Source organism: Saccostrea echinata, unplaced genomic scaffold, assembly GCF_033153115.1.
Source record: "Saccostrea echinata isolate AGI-Se365-2 ecotype Australia unplaced genomic scaffold, CSIRO_AGI_Sech_v1 ptg000057l, whole genome shotgun sequence".
NCBI lineage: Eukaryota > Metazoa > Mollusca > Bivalvia > Ostreida > Ostreidae > Saccostrea > Saccostrea echinata.
Genome location: NW_026889806.1, coordinates 3331693 through 3354881, shown reverse-complemented (window position 1 = coordinate 3354881; position 23189 = coordinate 3331693). Strand labels below are relative to the sequence as shown.

General features: G+C 34.5%; 2 protein-coding genes across 3 annotated transcripts in view; both read left to right on the top strand.

Annotated features, from left to right (window-relative positions):
• LOC133174339 (sodium bicarbonate cotransporter 3-like) overlaps window positions 1-23189 on the top strand; it is a 196307-nt gene that overhangs the window by 136136 nt on the left and 36982 nt on the right. The gene's annotated exons all lie outside the window — the stretch shown is intronic.
• LOC133174338 (electroneutral sodium bicarbonate exchanger 1-like) overlaps window positions 1-23189 on the top strand; it is a 39284-nt gene that overhangs the window by 10087 nt on the left and 6008 nt on the right. For both annotated transcript variants that reach the window (XM_061309449.1, XM_061309448.1), the window contains 11 exons: window positions 1496-1738; window positions 2976-3235; window positions 3366-3540; window positions 6002-6135; window positions 13765-14347; window positions 14528-14641; window positions 16518-16679; window positions 20946-21124; window positions 21267-21339; window positions 21533-21778; window positions 22588-22716. In XM_061309449.1, the coding sequence (XP_061165433.1) occupies window positions 1496-1738; window positions 2976-3235; window positions 3366-3540; window positions 6002-6135; window positions 13765-14347; window positions 14528-14641; window positions 16518-16679; window positions 20946-21124; window positions 21267-21339; window positions 21533-21778; window positions 22588-22716 (2298 nt within the window). The remainder of the gene's footprint in view (window positions 1-1495; window positions 1739-2975; window positions 3236-3365; window positions 3541-6001; window positions 6136-13764; window positions 14348-14527; window positions 14642-16517; window positions 16680-20945; window positions 21125-21266; window positions 21340-21532; window positions 21779-22587; window positions 22717-23189) is intronic.

Sequence of the window (23189 nt, the reverse complement as noted above, 5' to 3'; positions counted from 1 at the left end):
GATATTCAGTGAATTATCCATTTTTTTTTGCTGGTACGTGGTTGACTTTAATTGTTAGGTGCATACATAATATTATATGGTTTAATCTGATACAAATTTGCAAAAGCATGTGTTTATTGATAAATATACAGAAATCTTGATCAACGATAAGGTTTCAATACCATCTACATGTATTACTGGAACTATTAAAGCTTGATCTAAAAATGCTAATTGATTAAGTTTAATTTCACGTGCGAACATTTTAATTAATGAGAGACATTTGTTTAATTTTATTTGTGAATATTTACATAAATGAAAGACACTTGTAAGTACACATGTCCTAGTCAATTGTCTAAAGATTTAAATATACTGAATTTAATTATAGGTAAAATCTTGTTTTAATCTTCTGCTGGCACCTCTTCAATATTAGCCTTTTTTGTGCATAAGTATTATTTTTGAGATATTCATACCAATCAGAAAATTAAAGCATATCATAACCCTAAATTCCTAAAAAAAAATTATTGTCAGTTAAATTGTAGCAATATGTTAACATTCCATTTACTGAAAGAGTATCCCTCTTATAAATTTGGACCTTTCTTTATATATGTTTAAACAAAAGATGAATCTTTATAAGTTTTGTTTTGTTCCTGTTATATGTTGTTATGTTTCAACCTTATTTATATGTTTAGTAACGATCTATTTTATTCCATTCAGTTATAATACTTTACATACCAGTATTTTATCTCTTTATTATTGCTTGTTACTTTTTGATTTTTCTTTCAGATCAAATTTTGTCTGTTCTTTATGTGCTACTACCTTTAAAATAAATGTATTTAGACTTCATTTGTCTTTTAAACAATTGGCAATTTGCAGTCAAATTTTCTGTAATTTTTTTTTTCAATATGGATGAAGGCTGGTCCAGTTCTTTAAGTGTAGATAATTAATAGCTAGAGAAATGAAAATAAAGTTTGTTACCTAGAAATATAAGAATAGTGGCCAGAAACTCTAAGACTGAGAACAAAAGCATCATGAAATATTCAAACCATTATGGCCCCTTAGACCAAGAAGTTAATTTAGATTTTTTTAAGGTAGTCTAATATTATAAATGTTTATTGAGCTAATGCTAAGTGCTACAAGATTCATTTCTTTGAAAATTAAGGGAAGATTGAGGTGAGCTTTACATCTACTAGATCATTCTGCAGTTGATTTTTTTTTTTAATTCTAAATGCCAATATTTTTTTATAAATTTGATATTGAGTTATGAACAAGTTGCACATAATAATTTTAGTATAAAGTCTTGTGGTATGTATGCAGTCATTTCACAGGCAGTTTTTAAGTTTAGCCATGTATCAATGATTTGACTCTCAGGTTGTTTTCTTTTTATTGAATTCTAAGCAAACCACACTTTCCAAAAAAAAAAAAAAAAAAAGAAAGAAAGAAAGCTTTTCATCTTTTTGTTGATAGGATGATAAACATATGTATCCAGCTTGTAATTATCTCCCTTGTAACACTGTAGAGTCTGCACTTTATGAAGAAGATTCCCCCAGGGGCAGAGGCAGCTAACATTCTAGTCGGAGAAGTGGAGTTCCTGAATCATCCTGTTGTCGCCTTTGTCCGGCTCCTACATCCTATCATCCTGAGGGATTTAACAGAGGTTCCTGTGCCAACCAAATTTGTGTTTATGTTGCTGGGACCTATGGGAGGCCAGAGCAAGTACCACGAAATAGGACGGTCTATAGCCACATTGATGTCAGATGAGGTCCGTTTTTTAGTGTTTTTCTCCAGAAAAAATCTGAAATATTCTTTGCCAAATTTCCATTTGTACACTGTACAGGGTACACAGTAAGCACTCTCTCACTCACAAATGCAAGTAATTTTGTCTGTGGGGAACTAACTCTTGAGGATGTTATTGCCCACATGGCAAGTAAGAACTTTATCAGAACTTCTCTGGAACCTGACCTTAGTTTGATTCTTCTCTTTATTGTACTTTCCTTTCCACTGGTCCCTACCTACAAAATGTAGTATGAACATTATGACTACATGAGGTCTTGAAGGAGTACATGAAATTTCATACAAGTGATGTCAATATACACAGAAAAATGAAAGAATAAGGACTGCATTGTAGGCTTTTCAGAGATTATGATACAAAAAGAGAATCTTTTTTTTTACTAAGTGGACAGAAAATTGTGGGCCTCAAAATATCAGTCTGGGCTAGTAAAACTCTTAAAGTTGGGAGCCCACATAAGCCCTTAAGGTTTTAAATGTTATTTGCAAACCTGACACAGGCATATCCAAGTAATCATTTTTTCCCCAAAAATTCATAAAGTACATTGTGACATTAAAGAAGTACATACATGCAAGTATTTACTTTTATACTGTATACAGGGAAATTTTAGCCCCATTTTATTTCCGCCAACTTTGAATTTAAAACAGGGTCAACTCAAAAAACACAGAATTGTGACTGGATGAATTTAAAATGGAGCAAATCTTTTTGCAAATGTAAATGGGTGAAAATAACACAGGGTGAAAATAACCCTGTATACAGTGCACAGGGAAAAGTGGCTTACAAGATATACATGTGATTATCTTTTTATTTGAAAATTATGTGAAAATCATGTAAAAATTATATAAATATTTTTTCTTGGGAATATCATGTGAATAAGTTTATATGATATTCACATAAATTTTTTTTTTTAGAACTTTCATGTGAAGTTTTCTTTGCACGATATTTATGCGATATGCTCTTCATGTAAAATTCATTTGAAAGTTGTGTCAAAATGGCTTGAAATTTTCACATAGATTTCACAAGTCTAGTTTTTCGTCTCTTTCTCATGCAAAGAATTTACATGAAATCATGTGAATTTCATATAAAATTTATGTAAGCCATTTTTGCCTGTGTATACATAAACTGAAAAGATACTTGAAGGAAAATGGTTGTGTATGTGCTCATCTTTTTAAAAGATTTGCTACATAAGTTGTTTATCTAATTATTCCAGGTGTTCCATGATGTGGCGTACCATGCCAGGAGCAGAGATGACCTGTTGGCTGGGATTGATGAGTTTCTGGATCAAGTCACAGTTCTCCCCCCTGGAGAGTGGGACCCCAGTATCAGGATTGAACCTCCCAAACAGATCCCCTCCCAGGAGAGCAGAAAGAACAACTGTTATACTCCCCCAGCCAAGGCTGAAGGGGGAGACCCAGAGGAGGTTGAGATTGAAATGGATCATGTTGACTCCTCGCTTGTTAGGACAGGGAGGTAGGCTGTTATTCCATCACTCTAAAAAAAAGGGGGGAGAGGGACAACATGTCAGGCATAACATTTGCTGTAAAGATATCTGAATTACCATTGCCCTTGTTTAATGCTATTATTTTTCTGATCAATTCAGATTGTGTGGAGGCATTTTAAATGACATCAAGAGGAAGATTCCTTTTTATGCCAGTGACTTTAAGGATGCACTACATGTTCAGTGTCTAGCCTCGTTTATCTTTTTATACTTTGCTTGTCTAACCCCTGTCATTACATTTGGAGGTCTTCTAAATGATGCCACAGATGGTAACATGGTATGTAAATTTTAAAACTGCTCAGTTTAAAAAAAATATTTCAGTGTTAAATTTGCAGACATTAACATGATCTCGGATTTATGTCTCTTTGTCTTTGCTATGCAATATGTATTATTAATGAAAATAATCTACATCATCAGATACCCATGGGTGATCTCGTCTTTTACTCATCACCCGTGGGCAAAGTCGCCGAAATATTGTTGAAAAATATGCGAATTTGTTGATTATAGACAACCAATCAGAAAATTGGAACTCTTCAATTTTGAAAATGTGTTTATTACTTTGCTATTTATGCTCAATACCTTGACACTCGTTAAAAGGTGCAAATTTTGTTTTAAAACGATTAAAGACAAATTGTGCAGGTCACTTACATCAAATACCAGTAAGAAATGATATGGGAGTACCTTTCTCAAACTGCAAAATGCATTGGTGAGTGATTTATATGCAATCCATGGGTTAACTATGGAAAAAATTTTTTGTCATTGCCGAACATACATACGTAACGTAAACTTTAATTTGTTGATTTGCCATCACAACTCGGTGGAGCAGCCAATCAAATGGCTCACGCATATTAATTACATATGGTGATTTTTCGGCAAGTTTGTCCACAGGTGATGAGTGAAAGACGAGATCACCCATAGGTATCCAACAATGAATAATCTAATACCTCTTTTATGATATCACAAAATATTTTTTTTTTCTTTTTTGTGGTCATATGTGTTGTAATCTATTGAACTTTATTTATACATCATTAGTATTTTTACTAGTTATAGTTTATGGTTTGATTCATTATGAATTGGGATGCACAATTCAATATCATTACCACCATAGTGTATAAGAAGCAAAAAAGGAAATTAAGAACTGTTCATAATATTATTTTCTGTAAACAAATAAATAGCATGTAGTTTATTTATTTTTTGCTCTTTTACTATTTTATTTTTTTACTTTGTTCCTTTAACTAACACATTTTGACTTGCCCACAGCTGTATAATTTTTGATGTGACATGGGTAAGCCGGTGGTAGTTATACAAGACAGTTACTTGTTGATGTAGAATCAGCTCATTTCACTGCATGTTTAGTTTCAGGTTTTATACTTCAATGTGCACAGGACTGTGGAATCATTTCAGTTTTAAGTGACAATCTATTGTGGATTGCTCAAATTTAATATACTGTTGGGATGTTTTCCCACTACATAATTTTTAAAAAATTGTTTCCTTTTTGGGAAAATTTGAACCATATTAATACAATGATTCCACAGTAATATCTTTTATGGCAGAAATGTCATAAATGGATCTTTCATATAATTGAGTTCAATTTTGAATCTTTAATCAGATTTGTATTCTTTCACAATTTTCAAAAAGTGATGTCAATGAATTCTGGTTGTTTATTCACATTTAAAGAAAATTCTTATAGTATTGTTCATTGAAGTAATGAGAACACGTTTCAACCACTGTCTTCATAAAATATTTTATCTTATATCAACATTTCTTTAATTTATCATGTATCAATATTTCTATGAAAAGTAATATGTTAAAATTATGTTTTACAAGACTACTCTGGTTCTTTAATTTTAATAATTTAAAAAAATAAATAAATAAACAGGTTATAATATTAATAATTTTGAATAAATATCTCTTTTTGAGTGGGAAAAAATTATGCTTTTGCAGAATTTTCCATGATGTACAGCTGTATTTTCCTAAAAAATATACTTTTACATCAGGAGTTGGACCTTTTTGAACAAGAAAAATTACACTCATTTTAAGCAGTACTGAAAAATGCAAGCTGTATAAAATGCAACAGAAATGACCAAACTCAACTCTGTGCAACAACTTGCATGTACTGCTGAAAACTTTTCCTCATGCACTTTGAAAAATGTTAATGAAAAACAAATCATGTACTGAAGCTATAACATTCTTTCTTACTGGAAATGTTATTAAAAATGTTTTATAATTAACTTATTTAGAGATGTTAAAAAAATGTTTGAAGAGAAGACTGGACTTTTAAAATGTTTACAGAATGTACTAAACATTAATTTTTATCTGAGCTCATATCACTACAGAATTTATTCACATGGGGTTATTGGTAATGGAAGATTGATAATATTAATACAAGTCATGTAGGTGTAACTAGATTATTAATAAGTCATGTTTGTGTAACTAGATTAATAACAGAGTGGACATGTTGGGGAAAAAAGTGTTTAAAACTTTAAAGTTGCTAATTTTAAGATATATCTTAGTCCCAATTCTGTTCATTGCGGAAGTGGTTCATATACCGGTAACCTTCTAAACATGTATGCCTATGTGGTCTGTTTTTACATGTTACACATTTGTAAATTCTGTGTTGACAAGAAATGGCTAAATATTTTCAAATAGATTTTTTTTAAAGTAAATTCTGTGATATTTTTTTGTTCCTTTTAGCAAAATTGAGGATGTACATTTGCGAGACTTGTTTCTCTTGACAGGCTGTGTTTGAGAGTATTTTAGCAGCAGCTATATGTGGTATATTTTATGCATTATTGTCTGGTCAACCTCTCACCATTCTAGGCAGTACTGGGCCAGTACTTGTGTTTGAAACCATCCTACACCATTTTTGCAAGTAAGACATTATATATTCTTTGATTAAGTGAGTCTGTGTAATGAACAAGTAGTGCATTTTTAGCACACCTCAATTAAGTTGGCAGGAGCTTATGTAATTATGTGTCGGCATATCACATCCAAGGTTAAAGTTTTTGGAGCAGCTTTCTTCTCAAGTACTCCTATGCCCTATATTGGTCAGAGATGCATGGACCATGTTTCATTGTACCAGTCAAGGTTTCAGTTGCTCCAATTTCAGCTATAGAATGACCAAGTTAACGTTTTTGGAGCAGGTTAAGTTTTTTGAAGCAGATTAAAGTTTTGGGAGCAGATCTCATTTCCAAGTAACTATATACTGCTTTGGATGCTGAATCTGACCTAAATTTTCCGTACTAGGGACCAGGTTATAGCTTTTGGAGCAGGTTCATTCTTAAGTAGTTATTAGTCCTATGTTGACCAAATTTGCATGGATGATACATCTAAGGATCGCAGTACAGTTTAGGTGCCAAATGGAAATATCGGCGAATTTTTTAGATAGAAAATACATTCTTTCCAAGGATGGGAGTTTCTTTTTAGGACTTTACTATTATCGGACAAATGCAATGTGGTTGAAAACTACATGTTGTGGACGATTAGATTTCTTATTTAGACTTGTCACGTGATGTGGCAGTCACGTGATTTTAGCAAATATACCTGAAGTATTGAGGTCATCTATAAATTCTAATATTGCAAGGGCATAACCAAGTTAAAAATCTAAGTTTAACATATAATTATTTTCAACACACTTTGTAGTTTGTGAAAAGTGCTGCGAACCTATATAGATTCTACTAATTAATTGCTAAAATTACATTTGTTAGACCATATGTTGAATATTTTGCTGGTCAAGTTCATTAAATATAGATACATGTATAATAAATTCATTTGCAAGATTTCAACAGGTTTGCAGCACTTTTCAAATATCATCATACTTCTTGACTTTATGTGTAAAAGCTTGTCATAATTCATTGAGGGTATGCCTTGCAATGCATCGATTTATTACGACCCTTCTATTACCCTTCATTGAATCTGCATACAAATATACGACAGTATCGCTTGTCTAGGGAATGTACGGGAAGTATATGAATAAAATCATAAAATTGACATCGCATCCAAGTTAATGGCCTCTTACATATCTACAATTTATATTTTATTTAATTACAAAATACATTTTTCATTGTATAAATATAACTTGATCCGCCTCTCACTGCATACAAACTGCGTCAAATTTTACGATATGACGTCACATTGACAAGTGCATTGCGATCAGTGAATCATTTATATATTGCTGTGTGGGATTTAACCAGAGACAATAATGCATGCACTAGTTATTATTGATGTAGTTTAGAGCTATTTAACAGTTTAAAATAGCAAATCATTTCATTATGTGGTAATTTGAAGAACTTATATTTTTGTGTGATGTCATAGTAAGCATTTCCCGTATAAATTAGGCCCCGCCTCCTTACTGCAGCCTTAACTATGCTGGGATGCACACTACTGGGCTTGCTTGGGCTACTGGATCTGACCTACATTTTCCAGATGAGTGTCAAGGTTAAAGTTTTTGGAGAAGGTTCATTCTTTAGTGGCCATAAGCCCTTTGCTAACCAACTTTTGCATTGAAGATACAATTATTGATGCACACTACCAGAGTTGCTTTGATGCAGGATTTTACCTACATTTTCCAGATGAGTGAGCAGGTTAAAGTTTCTTGAGCAGGTCCTCTACCAAGAAACTTAGTGTTAAATCTAAAGCAAACTAGCATGGCGCGGTGCCATGCCCTTTTTTCCAGCGCCATGCCCTTTTTTCCTTGCAAAAATATATAAATGTGCCTAGCAGAGGCAAGATGGACTAGCGGCTTTGTTTATTCAGTGCATGCTGAGTAGTCCCTTTGTTTATTTAATGCACGCAAAGGTGTGAATTCAGGACAGGAAATCACTTCTCGCTTGAACGCACACAGCTACCTGGCCAGGTAACATGCCTCAGGCTGTTAGGGTATAAGAGACAACACGAGAAAATATCATTTGATTGCATTGATCAGGCCCGTAGGAAGCAATTTCAGTTTGGGGGGGCACAGCCATACATTTTCAGTATAGGGGCACTATCAACTACCAAAAATTTCTTGACAAGCAAAAAAAAAAAAAGAAAAAAAAAAGGTCATCAGACGTTTTTATTGAGGGGGCACAAGCGTATAGTAGCTATGTTTTCTACTGTAATCTATATATCGGCAGAATTATTGGGGGGGCACGGCCCCCCCCCGTGCCCCCCCGGTTCCTACGGCCATGTTGATTATGCAAGAATTAGCCCAATGTCAAAGATAGATTAATTTGTAAATTAAAATGTTACACATTTTAAATCAACATCGTTTCTTTTTAAATTGAAAGTAGAAAAAACAGAGTTGAAGAAATGTGAAAAATAAAACTGCTCAGGGGTTGAAATTTTCCTGGAAAACCCACTAGCCCAGGGGCTACTGATCAGTAAAAAATTACTAGCCCAAACATCAAACTAACTAGCCCGACAATTTTTTTTTAGGCAAAATGAAAGCATAAGTTAAAGTTTCAAACGCTTTGGCGACAGAAACAAATTAAACTAGTTCTCAATCAAAAGCAGTCTTTACCAAAACTATTTTACGCCATGGACCTGTAGGACCTGTCAGTCAATGAAAAATACAGGCCCTCGGAGAAATAAGAAGGTCCCCTCAAGTACATGTTGTTCAATTATTATCTTCAATTTAAAGTGCTGTTTTATGAAAGAAATCTGCAGGAGTCTAGCTCCTCTGACTGAGTCCGAAGTGGAGTGATGTCCACACTTTTTCAGTTTTTAGGTCACCTGAGTCACTCAGGTGACCTAGCTATTGCTATCTGTTTTCGTCCGTCGTCGTGCGACGTGCGTCGTCCATCGTGCGTTAACTTTTGAACATTTTTAGCTTCTTCTCTGAAACCACTGAACCAGTTTCAACCAAATTTGGCATATAGCATATATGGATGAAGGGGAACAAAAATTGTGAATTTCATGGTCCCTGCCCCCCTGGGGCCTGAGGGGTGGGGCTAAAACCACCAAAATTAATGCAATCTTTAAAAATCTTCTTCTTTACTCCTGGACATCAAGCAGTCAAACTGTTGGCATGATTGTAATAAGCATTGAGCCCTCTACCAAAATTGTGAAATTCATGGCCCCAGGGTCAGGGGTTCTGGTGCTAGGGTGGGGCTATATAGATCATATAGAGAAAGTGCATTATTTCTTTTAAAATCTTTTTCTCTGCTCCTGGGTATTAAATAAAGTAACTAAGTACATAGTTATAATGAGCAAGAGTGCCTCTTCCAAAATTGTGAATTTCATGGCCCCAGGGTCAGGGATTCTAGTGTTAGGGTGGGGCTCTATTGACCATATAGTGAAAATGCATTAATTCTTTGAAAATTTTCTTCTCTGCTCCTGGGTATTAAATAAAGTAACTAAGTACATAGTTATGATGAGTAAGAGTGCCTCTTCCAAAATTGTGAATTTCATGGCCCCTGGGTCAGGGGTTCTGGTGTTAGGGTGGGGCTCTATTGACTATATAGGGAAAATGCATTAATTCATTGAAAATCTTCTTCTCTGCTCGTGGGTATTAAATAAAGTAACTAAGTACATAGTTATGATGAGCAAGAGTGCCTCTTCCAAAATTGTGAATTTCATGACCCCAGGGTCAAGGTTCTGGTGTTAGGGTGGGGCTCTATTGATGATATAGTGAAAATGCATTAATTCTTTGAAAATCTTCTTCTCTACTCCTGAGTATTATTGAAACAAATTAAATACATAGTTATGATAAGCAAGGATGCCTCTTCCAAAATTGTGAAATTCATGCCCCCGGGGACAGGAGTTCTGGTGCTAGGGCGGGGCTATATAGATCCTATAGTGAAGGTGAATTATTTCTTTGAAAATCTTCTTCTCTGCCTCTGGGTATTGTTTAAACAAACTAAGTACATTGTTCTGATACGCAAGGATGGCTCTTCCAAAATTGTGAATTTTATGATCCCACGTTTAAGGGTTCTGGTGAGAGGGGGTGGGGGGGGGGGGGGGGCTCTATTGATAATATAGTGAATCTGTAGTAAAAATGAAATGCATTATTTCTTTGAAAATCTTCTCTGCACCTGGGCATATCTAAGGCAAAAAGAGTTAAAGTTTTTATAAGGAAGGGAATTTTTACCAGATTTTTTAACATTTGAACCATTTGGTGAAGTGTTCTGGTCCTGGCCATGGTTCTATTAGTTTGTATTCTTCTGAGAGGAGTTATTCCCCTTTGCCATTTACTTTTGATAATTTATCACTGTAAATAATGTACTTGAAAGGTAAGTAGAATAAGAGAATTATGCAAGAATTTTTATTGAATAATACATAAAGTACTTTCATAGTTCTAATGATCAGATAGACTTGTAAGTAGTAGATAAATAAAAATGAGACAAAAATAACTTGTCTTATTAAATGTTCATCAAAGACCAAGAGAGGCCAATGTAAGAGATTTCAACAAGGGAGTACAGAAGCATTGATAATTTGTTAATATTCTAATTGGTGATGATGATAAATGGGGAACAGATTAGAACCTAATTTATGAACTGTTAATGAATATTAAGACCAATTATTTTGTTGATTATGATCACCCTATTTTTCTTACTTTTGGGCAACAAAGCTTCACCTTTCAGTTTATTTTATACTCTATGCATCCTTTAAATTGTTGTATCATACTCAGGTGACCGTTAAGGCCCTTTGGGCCTCTTGTTTTTTTTTTTTTCATTTTTCTTTTTTGTATTAAATATTTTAAATGCACGTGTAAATATATTTTTGTATCTGAAATAACCCATATAACACTTACTCTTTAGTTGATTGAGTAAATGAAAATAATGTAATGGCATATCTTCATGTATTTCATAGGGATGCGCGATTTTATCGGTATACCGGTATATCGCGATTTTTCACTGCGTGATACGTATCGTGATATGGAGACTAAAATACCGGTATTTGGTACATAACTATAAATTCCGGAAATTATTCATTTATTTGTTCAAACTATTGAATGACAATTATAGGAAGTGTAAAAAAGGTTGAAAACAGTTAAACAACGGCATCAAAATATGCTTTATATTAAATAAATGAAAATTTAATAAGTAAAGTTATGTTTTTATAACATATTTTAAAAAAATGTTATGGAAATTCATTTGAAATTGTAGTAAAAATTGTGTGTAAAAATATTACGATTTATCGTGATATTTTTAGGAAAAAATCGTGATATATCACGATACGAAATTTTTGCCGATACCCATCCCTAGTATTTCTTATGAACAGAGGTATGGAGGAAATTCGGATTAAGAAAAAAAGACGATCATTTTTAGGAATAAATAAGTAATATAGCACTGCTAATTGTATTAGATGAAGGAGATTACCAACCAATGAAGTCATACAGCTTTGATATTTTTAATTGGTTGGAAATTTTATAGCGAAAATTTGGGGGGAAACATGCTTTTTAGCTTTAAAATCCTGCACATCGTCGGATACCCGTGATGAGTAAAAGACGAGATCACCCGTGGGTATCTGACGATGAATCCTTCAGGACTTACTTGATTTTCAACTTTACTGGCCCCTAGCCAATTTTACTGGCCTCGAACCTGTGGATTTTTGTAATGACTGCAAAAAACCAGTCCATGTAGAAAAGCAAAAGTAAATCATATAACAAGATTTTTTTTCTGTTCTGCTAGTCCGACGGACTAGCGTTACATTTAAATTAGCTAGCCCGAGTCTTAAAACGACTAGCCCCGGGCGTCGGGCTACCGTATATTTCAACCCCTGCTGCTGATGAATTAAGTCAACTTACAATGTACAGTACCAAAAAAAACCTGAATATTATGTGTGAAATGGGCTAGGAAACAATTCTGTGTTCTACTTTTTGAGTTGACACCCAGAGGCTCAATGTTTCTAAGCCAGAAAAAAAGTTTTAAGCAATTTATATATTATTTCAAGTTTAATTTTTTGGTATAATCAGTTTTCACTTGATTTTGTTGATAGATTATTTTCAAAATAAAGAGAATGCCCTCTACATTTATTATCCAAGTATCCCCACCCTTGCAATTTTGTTCTTTTATTTACCTCATACACAAATAACAATATTAAAGGAAGGGGAAAAAAATCATACCCCAGACTAAAATAATTCTTGAGCAAGTGACAAAAAGATTCACAACTATTACTTTTTAAGCATAACCTTGATAACCATACTAATTTCTTGATTAAAAAATTTGAATTTCAATTTTGGCAATAATTGCCCTCTCAGTGTGTATTAAATGAATTAAGCTGACAGATTTATAAATTTTTCTTTTAGATACTTGTATAACTAAAGATTTCAGTATTAAATAATAATTTAAGTACATAAACATGATGAAGAAAATATTTATAATTTCAAAAAGTGCCCTCATGAAAACTTGTCGCGGCGTAAAGTGCCCCTTTGATTATTGGATTACCATGCCCTTTTTAGGGTCTGGATTTAACACTAAAACTATATGGCCTACCTGAACCAAACTTGCATGGATGATGCATCAAGGGACGCACACTCTCAGAGTTGCTTCAGATACTGGATTTGACCTTTATTTTCCAAATGAGTGACCAGGTTAAAGTTTTTGGAGCAGACTCATTCCAGTGTAACTTCAAACCCTATCTAGACCAAACTTGCATGGATGATGCATGAAGGGATGAACACTTTCAGACTTGCTTCAGATGCTGGGTTTGACATATTTTCTGTAAAATAAGTGGTTAAAAATTAAAACAAGCCCTAGTGGACCAAAATTGCATAACTGTTGGATCTAGGGATGCATACTACTAGATTATTAGTTTAGTGTGGGACTTTGCCTTACTTAAAGATAACATTCATTGAGGTGAGCTCTGTAACCTCTGGTTACCTGTGTTTTTAGCTCACTTAACTGAAAGTTCAAGTGAGCTTTTCCAATCATATTTTTTCCAGCATATGTCTGTCTGTCAGTCTAGCTTTCTGTCCATCATTAAACTTTTACATTTTTGACTTCTTCTCAAGAACTACTGGGCCTTTTGCAAATTTGCCACAAAGGGTCTTTGGATGAAGGGGATTCAATTTTTTGTCAAATGAAGGGCCACACCCTCTATCAAAAGGAAATAATTAAGAATTAGTGAAAATTAAATTGCATCTTTCAAAAATCTTTTTTCTCAAGAACCACTTGACTAGAAGAGTTGAACCTGATCTGAAAGCTTCATTACATACTGTAGATTCAAGTCTGTTGAAATCATAAACCCTGGGGTAGGGTGAGGCCACAAGAGGCAAAGATTTGCATTGGAATACAGCAGGAAAAAATCTTCTTCCTAAGAACAGCAAAGGCATGATTAGTCATCATATTGATTTGGAAGTATTTTTAGGTAGTCTAGATCCAAATATGACCCCCAACTGATGGAACTTAGAGACTCGGGTGAGCATTGTGGCCCATAGGCCTCTGTAAAGTAACGTCAGCTTTTTTCAAAAAGAATTTATTGTTAGATCTGAGTTAGATCATCTGACATTGTTCCATTGAGGTTTGTTTTATGATTTTAAGAGGATGATGTGTACATTGCATTCCTTGACCTCTTTCAGAGACAATGGCTGGGATTATCTTGAGTTCAGGTTATGGATTGGGTTGTGGACAGGTATTCTTCTCATAATCATGGTGATTCTGGATTTATCTGCCTGGGTACAGTACATCACTCGCTTCACGGAGGAAAGCTTTGCACTTCTTATCTCCCTTATCTTTATCAAGGAGGCCTTTGCCAAGCTAGCCAAAGTGACATTAACCCATCCGATCCACTTTCCCATTGAAACCCGCCCTGGATGGTGTCAGGGAATATGTCGACCTCCTCTGTCAGAGGAGGTATCAAACGACACACTAGCTAACGTCACTGTGGTCAGTACGACAGTGGTGGCCAGTACTACAACGATGTCAACATTCAGTAACACAACCAACAACACGACGACAATCTCTTTTGAATCAACTCTCCTCTGGGCCAACAAGAGTTTGGAGGATTGTGTACTAAGTGGAGGACATTGGGATAAAACCTATGATTGCCACAGTGACACTGAGCCAGAAGTCTTCTTTCTCTCTGTGATTCTATTTTTAGGAACATTTCTCATCTCTATGACTCTGAAGAGAATGCGTACCAGTAAATTTTTCCCAACACAAGTATGTCATGTTTAACTGTTGCCTTTCTTATTCCAAAACCTTGTTACAATGTTTTTTTATGGGTAAATCATCTAACCTGCCGATTGATTTCTCCCTTTGCATTAAAATTTTACCTTTATTACTTGACTGTAATTTGCTGTTATCCACATGTATATAATAAATCTGAATTTGTTGATTTAGGTCAGAGGAATAATAAACGATTTTGCTGTGATGATTGCTATTGTGATAATGGTGCTGACTGACTTCCTCTTGGGTATTCCTACACCAAAACTACACGTTCCTGAGGAATTCAGGGTAAGTTTTGTTGTGATAATGGTGATGACTTCCTCTTGGGTATTCCTACACCAAAACTACACGTTCCTGAGGAATTCAGGGTAAGTTTTGTTGTGATAATGGTGATGACTTCCTCTTGGGTATTCCTACACCAAAACTACACGTTCCTGAGGAATTCAGGGTAAGTGTTTTTGTGATATAATGGTGATGACTTCCTCTTGGGTATTCCTACACCAAAACTACACATTCCTGATGAATTCAGGGTAAGTTTTATTGTGGTATAATGGTGATGACTTCCTCTTGGATATTCCTACACCAAAACTACACGTTCCTGAGGAATTCAGGGTAAGTTTTGTTGTGATAATGGTGATGACTTCCTCTTGGGTATTCCTACACCAAAACTACACGTTCCTGAGGAATTCAGGGTAAGTTTTGTTGTGATATAATGGTGATGACTTCCTCTTGGATATTCCTACACCAAAACTACACGTTCCTGAGGAATTCAGGGTAAGTTTTGTTGTGATAATGGTGATGACGTCCTCTTGGGTATTCCTACACCAAAACTACACATTCCTGATGAATTCAGGGTGAGTTTTGTTGCGATAATGGTGGTGACTTCCTCTTGGGTATTCCTACACCAAAACTACACATTCCTGATGAATTCAGGGTAAGTTTTGTTGTGATAATGGTGATGACTTCCTCTTGGGTATTCTACACCAAAACTACACATTCCTGATGAATTCAGGGTAAGTTTTGTTGTGATAATGGTGATGACTTCCTCTTGGGTATTCCTACACCAAAACTACACGTTCCTGAGGAATTCAGGGTAAGTGATATTGTGATAATGGTGATGACTTCCTCTTGGGTATTCCTACACCAAACTACATATTCCTGATGAATTCAGGGTAAGTGATATTGTGATAATGGTGGTGACTTCCTTATGGGTATTCCTACACCAAAACTACACATTCCTGATGAATTCAGGGTAAGTTTTGTTGTGATAATGGTGATGACTTCCTCTTGGGTATTCCTACACCAAAACTACACGTTCCTGAGGAATTCAGGGTAAGTGATATTGTGATAATGGTGATGACTTCCTCTTGGGTATTCCTACACCAAAACTACACGTTCCTGAGGAATCCAGGGTAAGTGATATTGTGATAATGGTGATGACTTCCTCTTGGGTATTCCTACACCAAAACTACACATTCCTGATGAATTCAGGGTAAGTTTTGTTGTGATAATGGTGGTGACTTCCTCTTGGGTATTCCTACACCAAACTACATATTCCTGATGAATTCAGGGTAAGTGATATTGTGATAATGGTGGTGACTTCCTTATGGGTATTCCTACACCAAAACTACACGTTCCTGATGAATTCAGGGTAAGTGTTATTGTGATAATGGTGATGACTTCCTCTTGGGTATTCCCACATTGTGTAAACTTTGTAAACATTGTGTATACTTGGGTATTCCCACATTTTTCCCACACCAAAACTACACGTTCCTGAGGAATTCAGGGGAAGTGTTGTGATATAATGGTGCTGACTTCCTCTTGGGTATTCCCACATTGTGTAAACTTTGTAAACATTGTGTAAACTTAGGTATTCCCACATTTCTCCCCCCCCCCCCCCCACCCACCAAAGTTACATGTTCCTGAGGAATTCAGGGGAAGGGAACTACAAGTGATAACAACTAGATATTGATCATTATTCATTCACTGAATATTAAATTGACATGCAGTGTATATTTCATAGGACAGTGGAAATCATATTTGGGCGTTTTTTTTTTTTTGTTTTTTTTTTGTTTTTTTTTTTTTTGTATGGCCATGTAAAATATAGTATATAATATGAGCCTTGTATTACACAAAACAGAAATGAGTACTCTTTTTTTTTTAGCCCACTAGTGATAAAAGAACTTGGGTTGTAAATCCAATAGATAAGAACCCGTGGTATCTACCGATAGCTGCCATTATCCCGGCATTACTTGCTACCATCCTTATTTTCATGGATCAACAGATCACAGCTGTCATTGTCAACAGGAAGGAGAATAAACTTGTGGTATGTAAATTAAAAACTGTAAATTAAATGTATGTAAATTCACTGTATTATTAGTTACATAGTTTTGTAGTGACAGGGTACGGGATGATACCTGGTTAGTAAATTTCATACCTGGCGAGGCGAAGCCTCGCCAGGTATGAAATTTACTAACCAGGTATCATCCCGTACCCTGTCACTACAAAACTATGTAACAAATTTACCCCATCGATGAAATGTTTGTGGTCTGTGGTTTGTAAAGTTGTTTTTCTCCGCTATATGTTTCATCACTCATACAATGCCTATTATGACGTCACGTTGTGTTACGTAATGTTGTTTTGCGAGTGTTTCATAACGTACTGACAGTTTCGAAGACTTTAAGTAAAGTGAGAAAAAGGTTCCATCTCGTTACTTACGTTGATTAACTTTTTACTTATCAACAGACACCCGCAAACCCCTGAACTCGAGTTGTTCGAAGTGTTACAAAAGTACGATAACTCCGCATGAACCATGTATTGATTTTCAAGCGACTAGGTATAAGTAATACACCCCCTTCACGTGACAGACTTCAACCAATCGGAAGCCAGGATTTCATCGAAAAATCATCAGAGGTGGGGTAGAAACTGATACACTGGACCTTCAGATATCCGGACGCTTCAGTTCCCGGATGACTTTTCATGGGAACGAAATTTTTTAACGTTATTATACCCCCCGCAAATGAAGTTTAGGGGGGGTATATTGGAATCAGTTTGTTCGTCTGTCTGTCCATCTGTCTGTCTGTCCGTCTGTCTGTAGACGAGATATTGTCCGGACCATTTCTTGGAAACTGTTGCAAGGATTTGTCTGAAAATTTGTACACTTATTTTTCGCCATATGAAGGTGTGCACCTGATATTTTCATCATGATTGGATAATTTTTTTGCATTTTACAGGTGCTTTTTTCATTTTTATTTTATGGTTTTGTCTGGATCTGTTCCTAGAGACTATTGCATAGATTTGTATGAAAATTTGTACACTTATTATTTACCATATGAAGATGTGCACCTGGTATTTTCAACATTATTTGATAATTTTTCTGCATTTTACAGTTGTGTTTTTTTTTTTTCATTTTTATTGACTTAGTCATTTCGGGTTCATGTCTAAGGTGTGAGACATAGAATCTAGAACATCTGTACAAATATGTGAACTACAGCTTAAAACAACTCATTAGAACTAAAAAAAAAATCACAAAGTATTAAAAACAGTTTTTACTTACACAGCAGATAGTGTAAATCCATTTGTCCCTTGGGAGTAATGAGTGGACATGCATCCAGTTAAAGATTAATTAATGAGTTCAGTGTGGGAAGCTGTTAGGGCATCTCTGATCAAGCAGGTCTTATCATCTATATCTCCTGGGAATTGGGCAGAAAGAAATAAAGATCTCTGTTGTCTAAGTCTCTTAATTGTAATTTATGTCTGTCAAAATACATAGTTACTGGAACCATTTTATTTTTAAAATGAGTTTGATATAAAGGTATTAAGATGAATTTGATTTTGTATAATTAATTATGATCATTTTTTTTTTCAACGATCAATTTGCAGTGTCATGTCTCACAAAGATGACAGATAGTTGCAAACTATTTTTTCAATGTAATAAAAAACACTGTAATTATTAGTATTGATGTTTTATTAGGCTGCACCTTAGTTTCATTCATTAAATAAAGTGCCCCACCACAGCATGATATGCCCATCAAATATTGTTAAATTATCATAAACAGTTTAGATTCAATTGTTCGAATGACATCTTAGCGAGACAAGGCAGTCTGCAATTTGTTGTAAAGATATAGAAATTAAAATAAAAAAACGTACAATAAATAATTAGTTTAAATTATATTATACAATATCATATAAGTTTTAATTATTATATACAATATCAAATTAGTTTTAATTACATCAAATTTATCTTGAAAGTAAGACTAGCCAACAAGAACAATTCAATACAACACAAGCAATTAATTAAGAGACTGATTCCTTTTGCCCAATTCCCAAGAGATGTAGATAACACCTGCTTGATCAGAGATGCTCTACCAGTTATCTCCTCACACTAAACTCATTAATTTATCTCTAATTTGACATGCAATTTTCTGCTATCAAAATTTTCCTTGACCAGTGCCTGATCATTACACCCATGGGAGAGGTGGAATTTTTCTTGTTACAGACTGCTGTAAAGAACATAATGAAAATAATAAGACTAGTATTTTCTTGATTAAACACTTTTTTTAATAAAGATACTGCAATACTGATCTGACATCTTTTGGGATTGTGTAATTTAAAAGTTAAAAGACATAGTTTTTTGATTCTAAGTCTAATGGTTTTCTAGTTATGATTTTTCCATATTTGGCCATAGCGTCTTAATTAAAGGTCAGAGCGACCTGGTTTTAATGTCCGACACACCTTCTACCCTAGATGTATCAGCTGACAAAGTTTAATAATTCTAGGCCTAATAGTATTAAAGTTATGAGCCGGACATGAAAAAGCTAACAGACGGACGGGCGGACATGAACGCTATAACATAATACATCCCGTCTTAAGACGGGCATATAAAGAAATATAATGAGTAATTTAATTTTCACTGTAAATGTTTAAGCAAAATGTGAACACCTCTCAAATCTACAAAACATTAGTGATTTGGTACTTTCTCTGAAAAACCCAGCGGGGGGTATTTGTCCCTTTTGGACAGTTCTAGTTTTGTCTCGTTTAACCGGAATTCCGCGTTCCGTATTCAGACGGTCTTTTTTCACCACAAAATGAATTTTAACGTTATATTTTGGTTCATTTATCTGGACGATAATTTTTTAACTGGTCTGCCGAGTCTGCTCAAATTTCTTGATCTGGGTGGTAACAGTTGTAAAAACACTGGTCTAGCTGTTTGTTTAAAAAGATGATCACCTGCAACCTGTTATCAATGGCTTGCGGCAAGGTTAATTGTAGGTTGATAGGTACGCACGAAACTCTCACTTCTCTAACATGGTTTTGATACGTTTTAATTAAGGGAAATAATTTTATAAGTCTAAGATAATTTTTTGGTAGTTGGCAAATATATTTCTTTTACTGTTAGAATACAGTCATAACATGGTTTTATTATTTATAGACATGTCATTGGAGTTTTTTATGCACAGTATTTTGTGCGCAAAAGGCATTCTATGATTTGATGACTGTTTATAAAATCACTTTCAAAATTACACAATCGTTAATACGATCTTGCTTTGGATGATTACGATTAGCGTTCGTATACATGTGCAGATTATGTCACATTTAGCATTGATGGGCGTTCATATTAAATAAGACTCTACCGACAGTACCGACATGGCTACTAAAAGAAGTTGATTCATTAGACACTGGGAAGTAGAAATTATTAATGTGACCATATAAACATGTTTTTCCAATGATACATATACTTTTTTATTTATTTAAACAAGTATTGAGTAGTACTAACTTATATTAAAGTATTTAAACAATAAAACATATTGAAATAAAGCAACATTCTTTACTATTGAAAATGGTATGAAAGGCCATATAACCACTGATAACTAAAATCAGCGCAATTCAGGTATGCGGACGCTTCACATATCCGGACAAATTGACTGGGAACCAAAGTGTCCGGATAAATGAGGCTCCACTGTATATAAATTGTAAACTCACTGTATATACTGTAAACCATTACCTCCCCAAAATACCCCATAAACTCACTGTTTGTAAACCATCAACTCCTCATATGTAAACTGTAATGTATGTAAACTGTAATGTATGTAAACTCCCTTTGTGTGGAGTGTAAACTGATATGTAAAGTGTGAACTCACTCTATTAAACCTTGAACTCAGAACATGCATGCAACAAACTTTTCATGACTATACTAGCTATATGATCTTCACAAACTCAAAATTTATTGACCACAAACTTGTCAGATGTAAATATCCAAGTAACCACCTGTACAATATAAGGAGCACACTTGTCTTATACAAAATGTGATTCATGGTTTGTAAGCTATAAATTTACAATATGTAAATCACAAGAAGTTTAATTAACCCACTCTGAGTTTAGTAAATGCTCTTTACATGTGTAGCCAAATTCTAAATGTAAATAAAGTGCAAACTCAGTGTATGTAAACTGCAACTTTGTAATATAGCCTAAAACTATTTTTATCTCAATGTATGTTGCCAAAACTCACCATTAAACTGTGCTTGCATTTGTACAGAATTAATGAGACTCCTCTGTACAACTCCATAAAATTGTATTATTTTTTTATTAATAGAAAGGTAAAGGCTACCACTTGGACCTGTTTGTGGTGGCATGTCTGATCATCATCTGTTCCTTCCTGGGGCTGCCATTCTTCGTGGCAGCTACAGTCTTGTCTATTACCCATGTTATGAGTCTGAAGAAAGAATCAAAATGTGCCGCCCCAGGAGAGGCACCAAAGTTCCTGGGTGTCAGGTAAACCAGATTATCTTAATTTACTCATGTAATACATTAATGTTTGTAGCAGTTCTTTTAATAAAATATCTCTTTCTTACATTGTTTACAAAGACATGTCAAGCTTCTATGTTAAGTACTGAAATCTTTTTTTTGTACTTAGAGAGCAGAGAGTTACTGGCTTTATGATCAACTTGATGATTGGTATCTCCATTTTACTGACAGGGATTTTAAAGGTTGGTGAATTAATGTACATTAAATATTTAATATAAAGTAAGGAGAAAATGTAGAAGTACTGAAACATTAGCTGATACATGCATGACTGTCTTTGATGGTCCAAGCACTTGTGCATGCAGTAGTAAGAATGCATTATACATGATGGTGTCCTTATTCTTATGATGTACATGTATATTGTTTACTTCATCACAGCACATCCCGATGCCTGTGTTATATGGAGTATTCTTGTATATGGGTGTGTCCTCTCTCCGCGGAATGCAGATCGTGAACCGGATCCTGATCTGGTTCATGCCCCAGAAGTACCAGCCAGACTATATGTACCTCCGACATGTTCCTACTAAGAGAGTCCATCTATTCACTGCTATACAAGTCATGTGTCTAGTGATTCTGTGGATTGTTAAAAGCATTAAAGACACTTCAATTGTTTTTCCTTTAATGGTAAGACTATGATGGGTCATTGCTAAATTCATCATTAGATTTATCTGCACTGGTGAAAAAAAGTTTGATCTAATCTAACAACAATGTACTTTTGAAGTCCCTGATTTTCCAAATGGGGGTGCGGTGGGGGGGTAGTTTTTGGTGTTTTCATGATATGAATTCATGTCCTTCACAAAATGTTGAAATTTTGAACTTCACTATCATGTATAATTTTTCATCTCAGTGAACCATTATTTTTTCCTCAGACCACAAAAATTGATCCCACAGAATAAGTGATTTTACAGTACATTTTAGGTTTAAACATGATTTAAAATCCAGTTAATATGATCCCCCCCCCCCCCAAGTATGTGGAGACAACTAATGACTGCTGGAAGCAAGTTTTAAGTATATGCAAGCATGCTATACTTTTAAATTTAAAAAAAAAACATTACAGCAGGCTTGTTCCTATGACCAGTGGGCCGGGGAATTTTCCCACCTATAATGACATTTCCCCCAGTTATTCTGGTATTCCCTCTCAACCACTTTTAGGGGAGGAGACTCAGACACCCTTCTATTTTTTAATATCCCCTGCTACTTCAATTCTTAGGGACAACCCTGATTACAGTCTAACCTTGTTATCACAAACTCAATGGGACTGAGAAAAACTTCAAGATATCCAATTGAAAGATTTGAGACACATGTATTGAGGTTGAAATACATAATGAAAATGTAGTTGGGACTCTTTAATTACTCAAACTTATCAATGCTAGTCAAGATATCAATGTTCAAGATGCCAAAGTTCAACAGTATTTTTGTTCACATTTTGCTAGGTGTTGGCTATGTGTTTTGTAAGGAAGGGATTAGACTGGATTTTCACGCAGGATGAATTACGATGGTTGGATGATATCATGCCTGAAATACACAACAGAAATAAGGAAGACGAAGATAAGGAAAAGAAGGTAAAACTGTCAACATAATCATAAAAGTAATCAAATCATCAACGTAATCAGAAAAGTTATAAAATCCTCAACGTAATCAGAAAAGTAATCAAATCCTCAACATAATCATAAAAGTAATCAAATCATTGACATAATCAGAAAAGTAATTAAATCAACAACGTAATCAGAAAAGTAATCAAATCATCTATGTAATCAGAAAAGTAATTAAATCAACAACGTAATCAGAAAAGTAATCAAATCATTGACATAATCAGAAAAGTAATTAAATCAACAACATAATCAGAAAAGTAATCAAATCATCAATGTAATCAGAAAAGTAATCAAATCCTCAACGTAATCAGAAAAGTATTCAAATCATCAATGTAATCAGAAAAGTATTCAAATCATTGACATAATCTGAAAAGTAATTAAATCAACAATGTAAACAGAAAAGAAATCAAATTATCAATGTAAACAGAAAAGTAATCAAATCA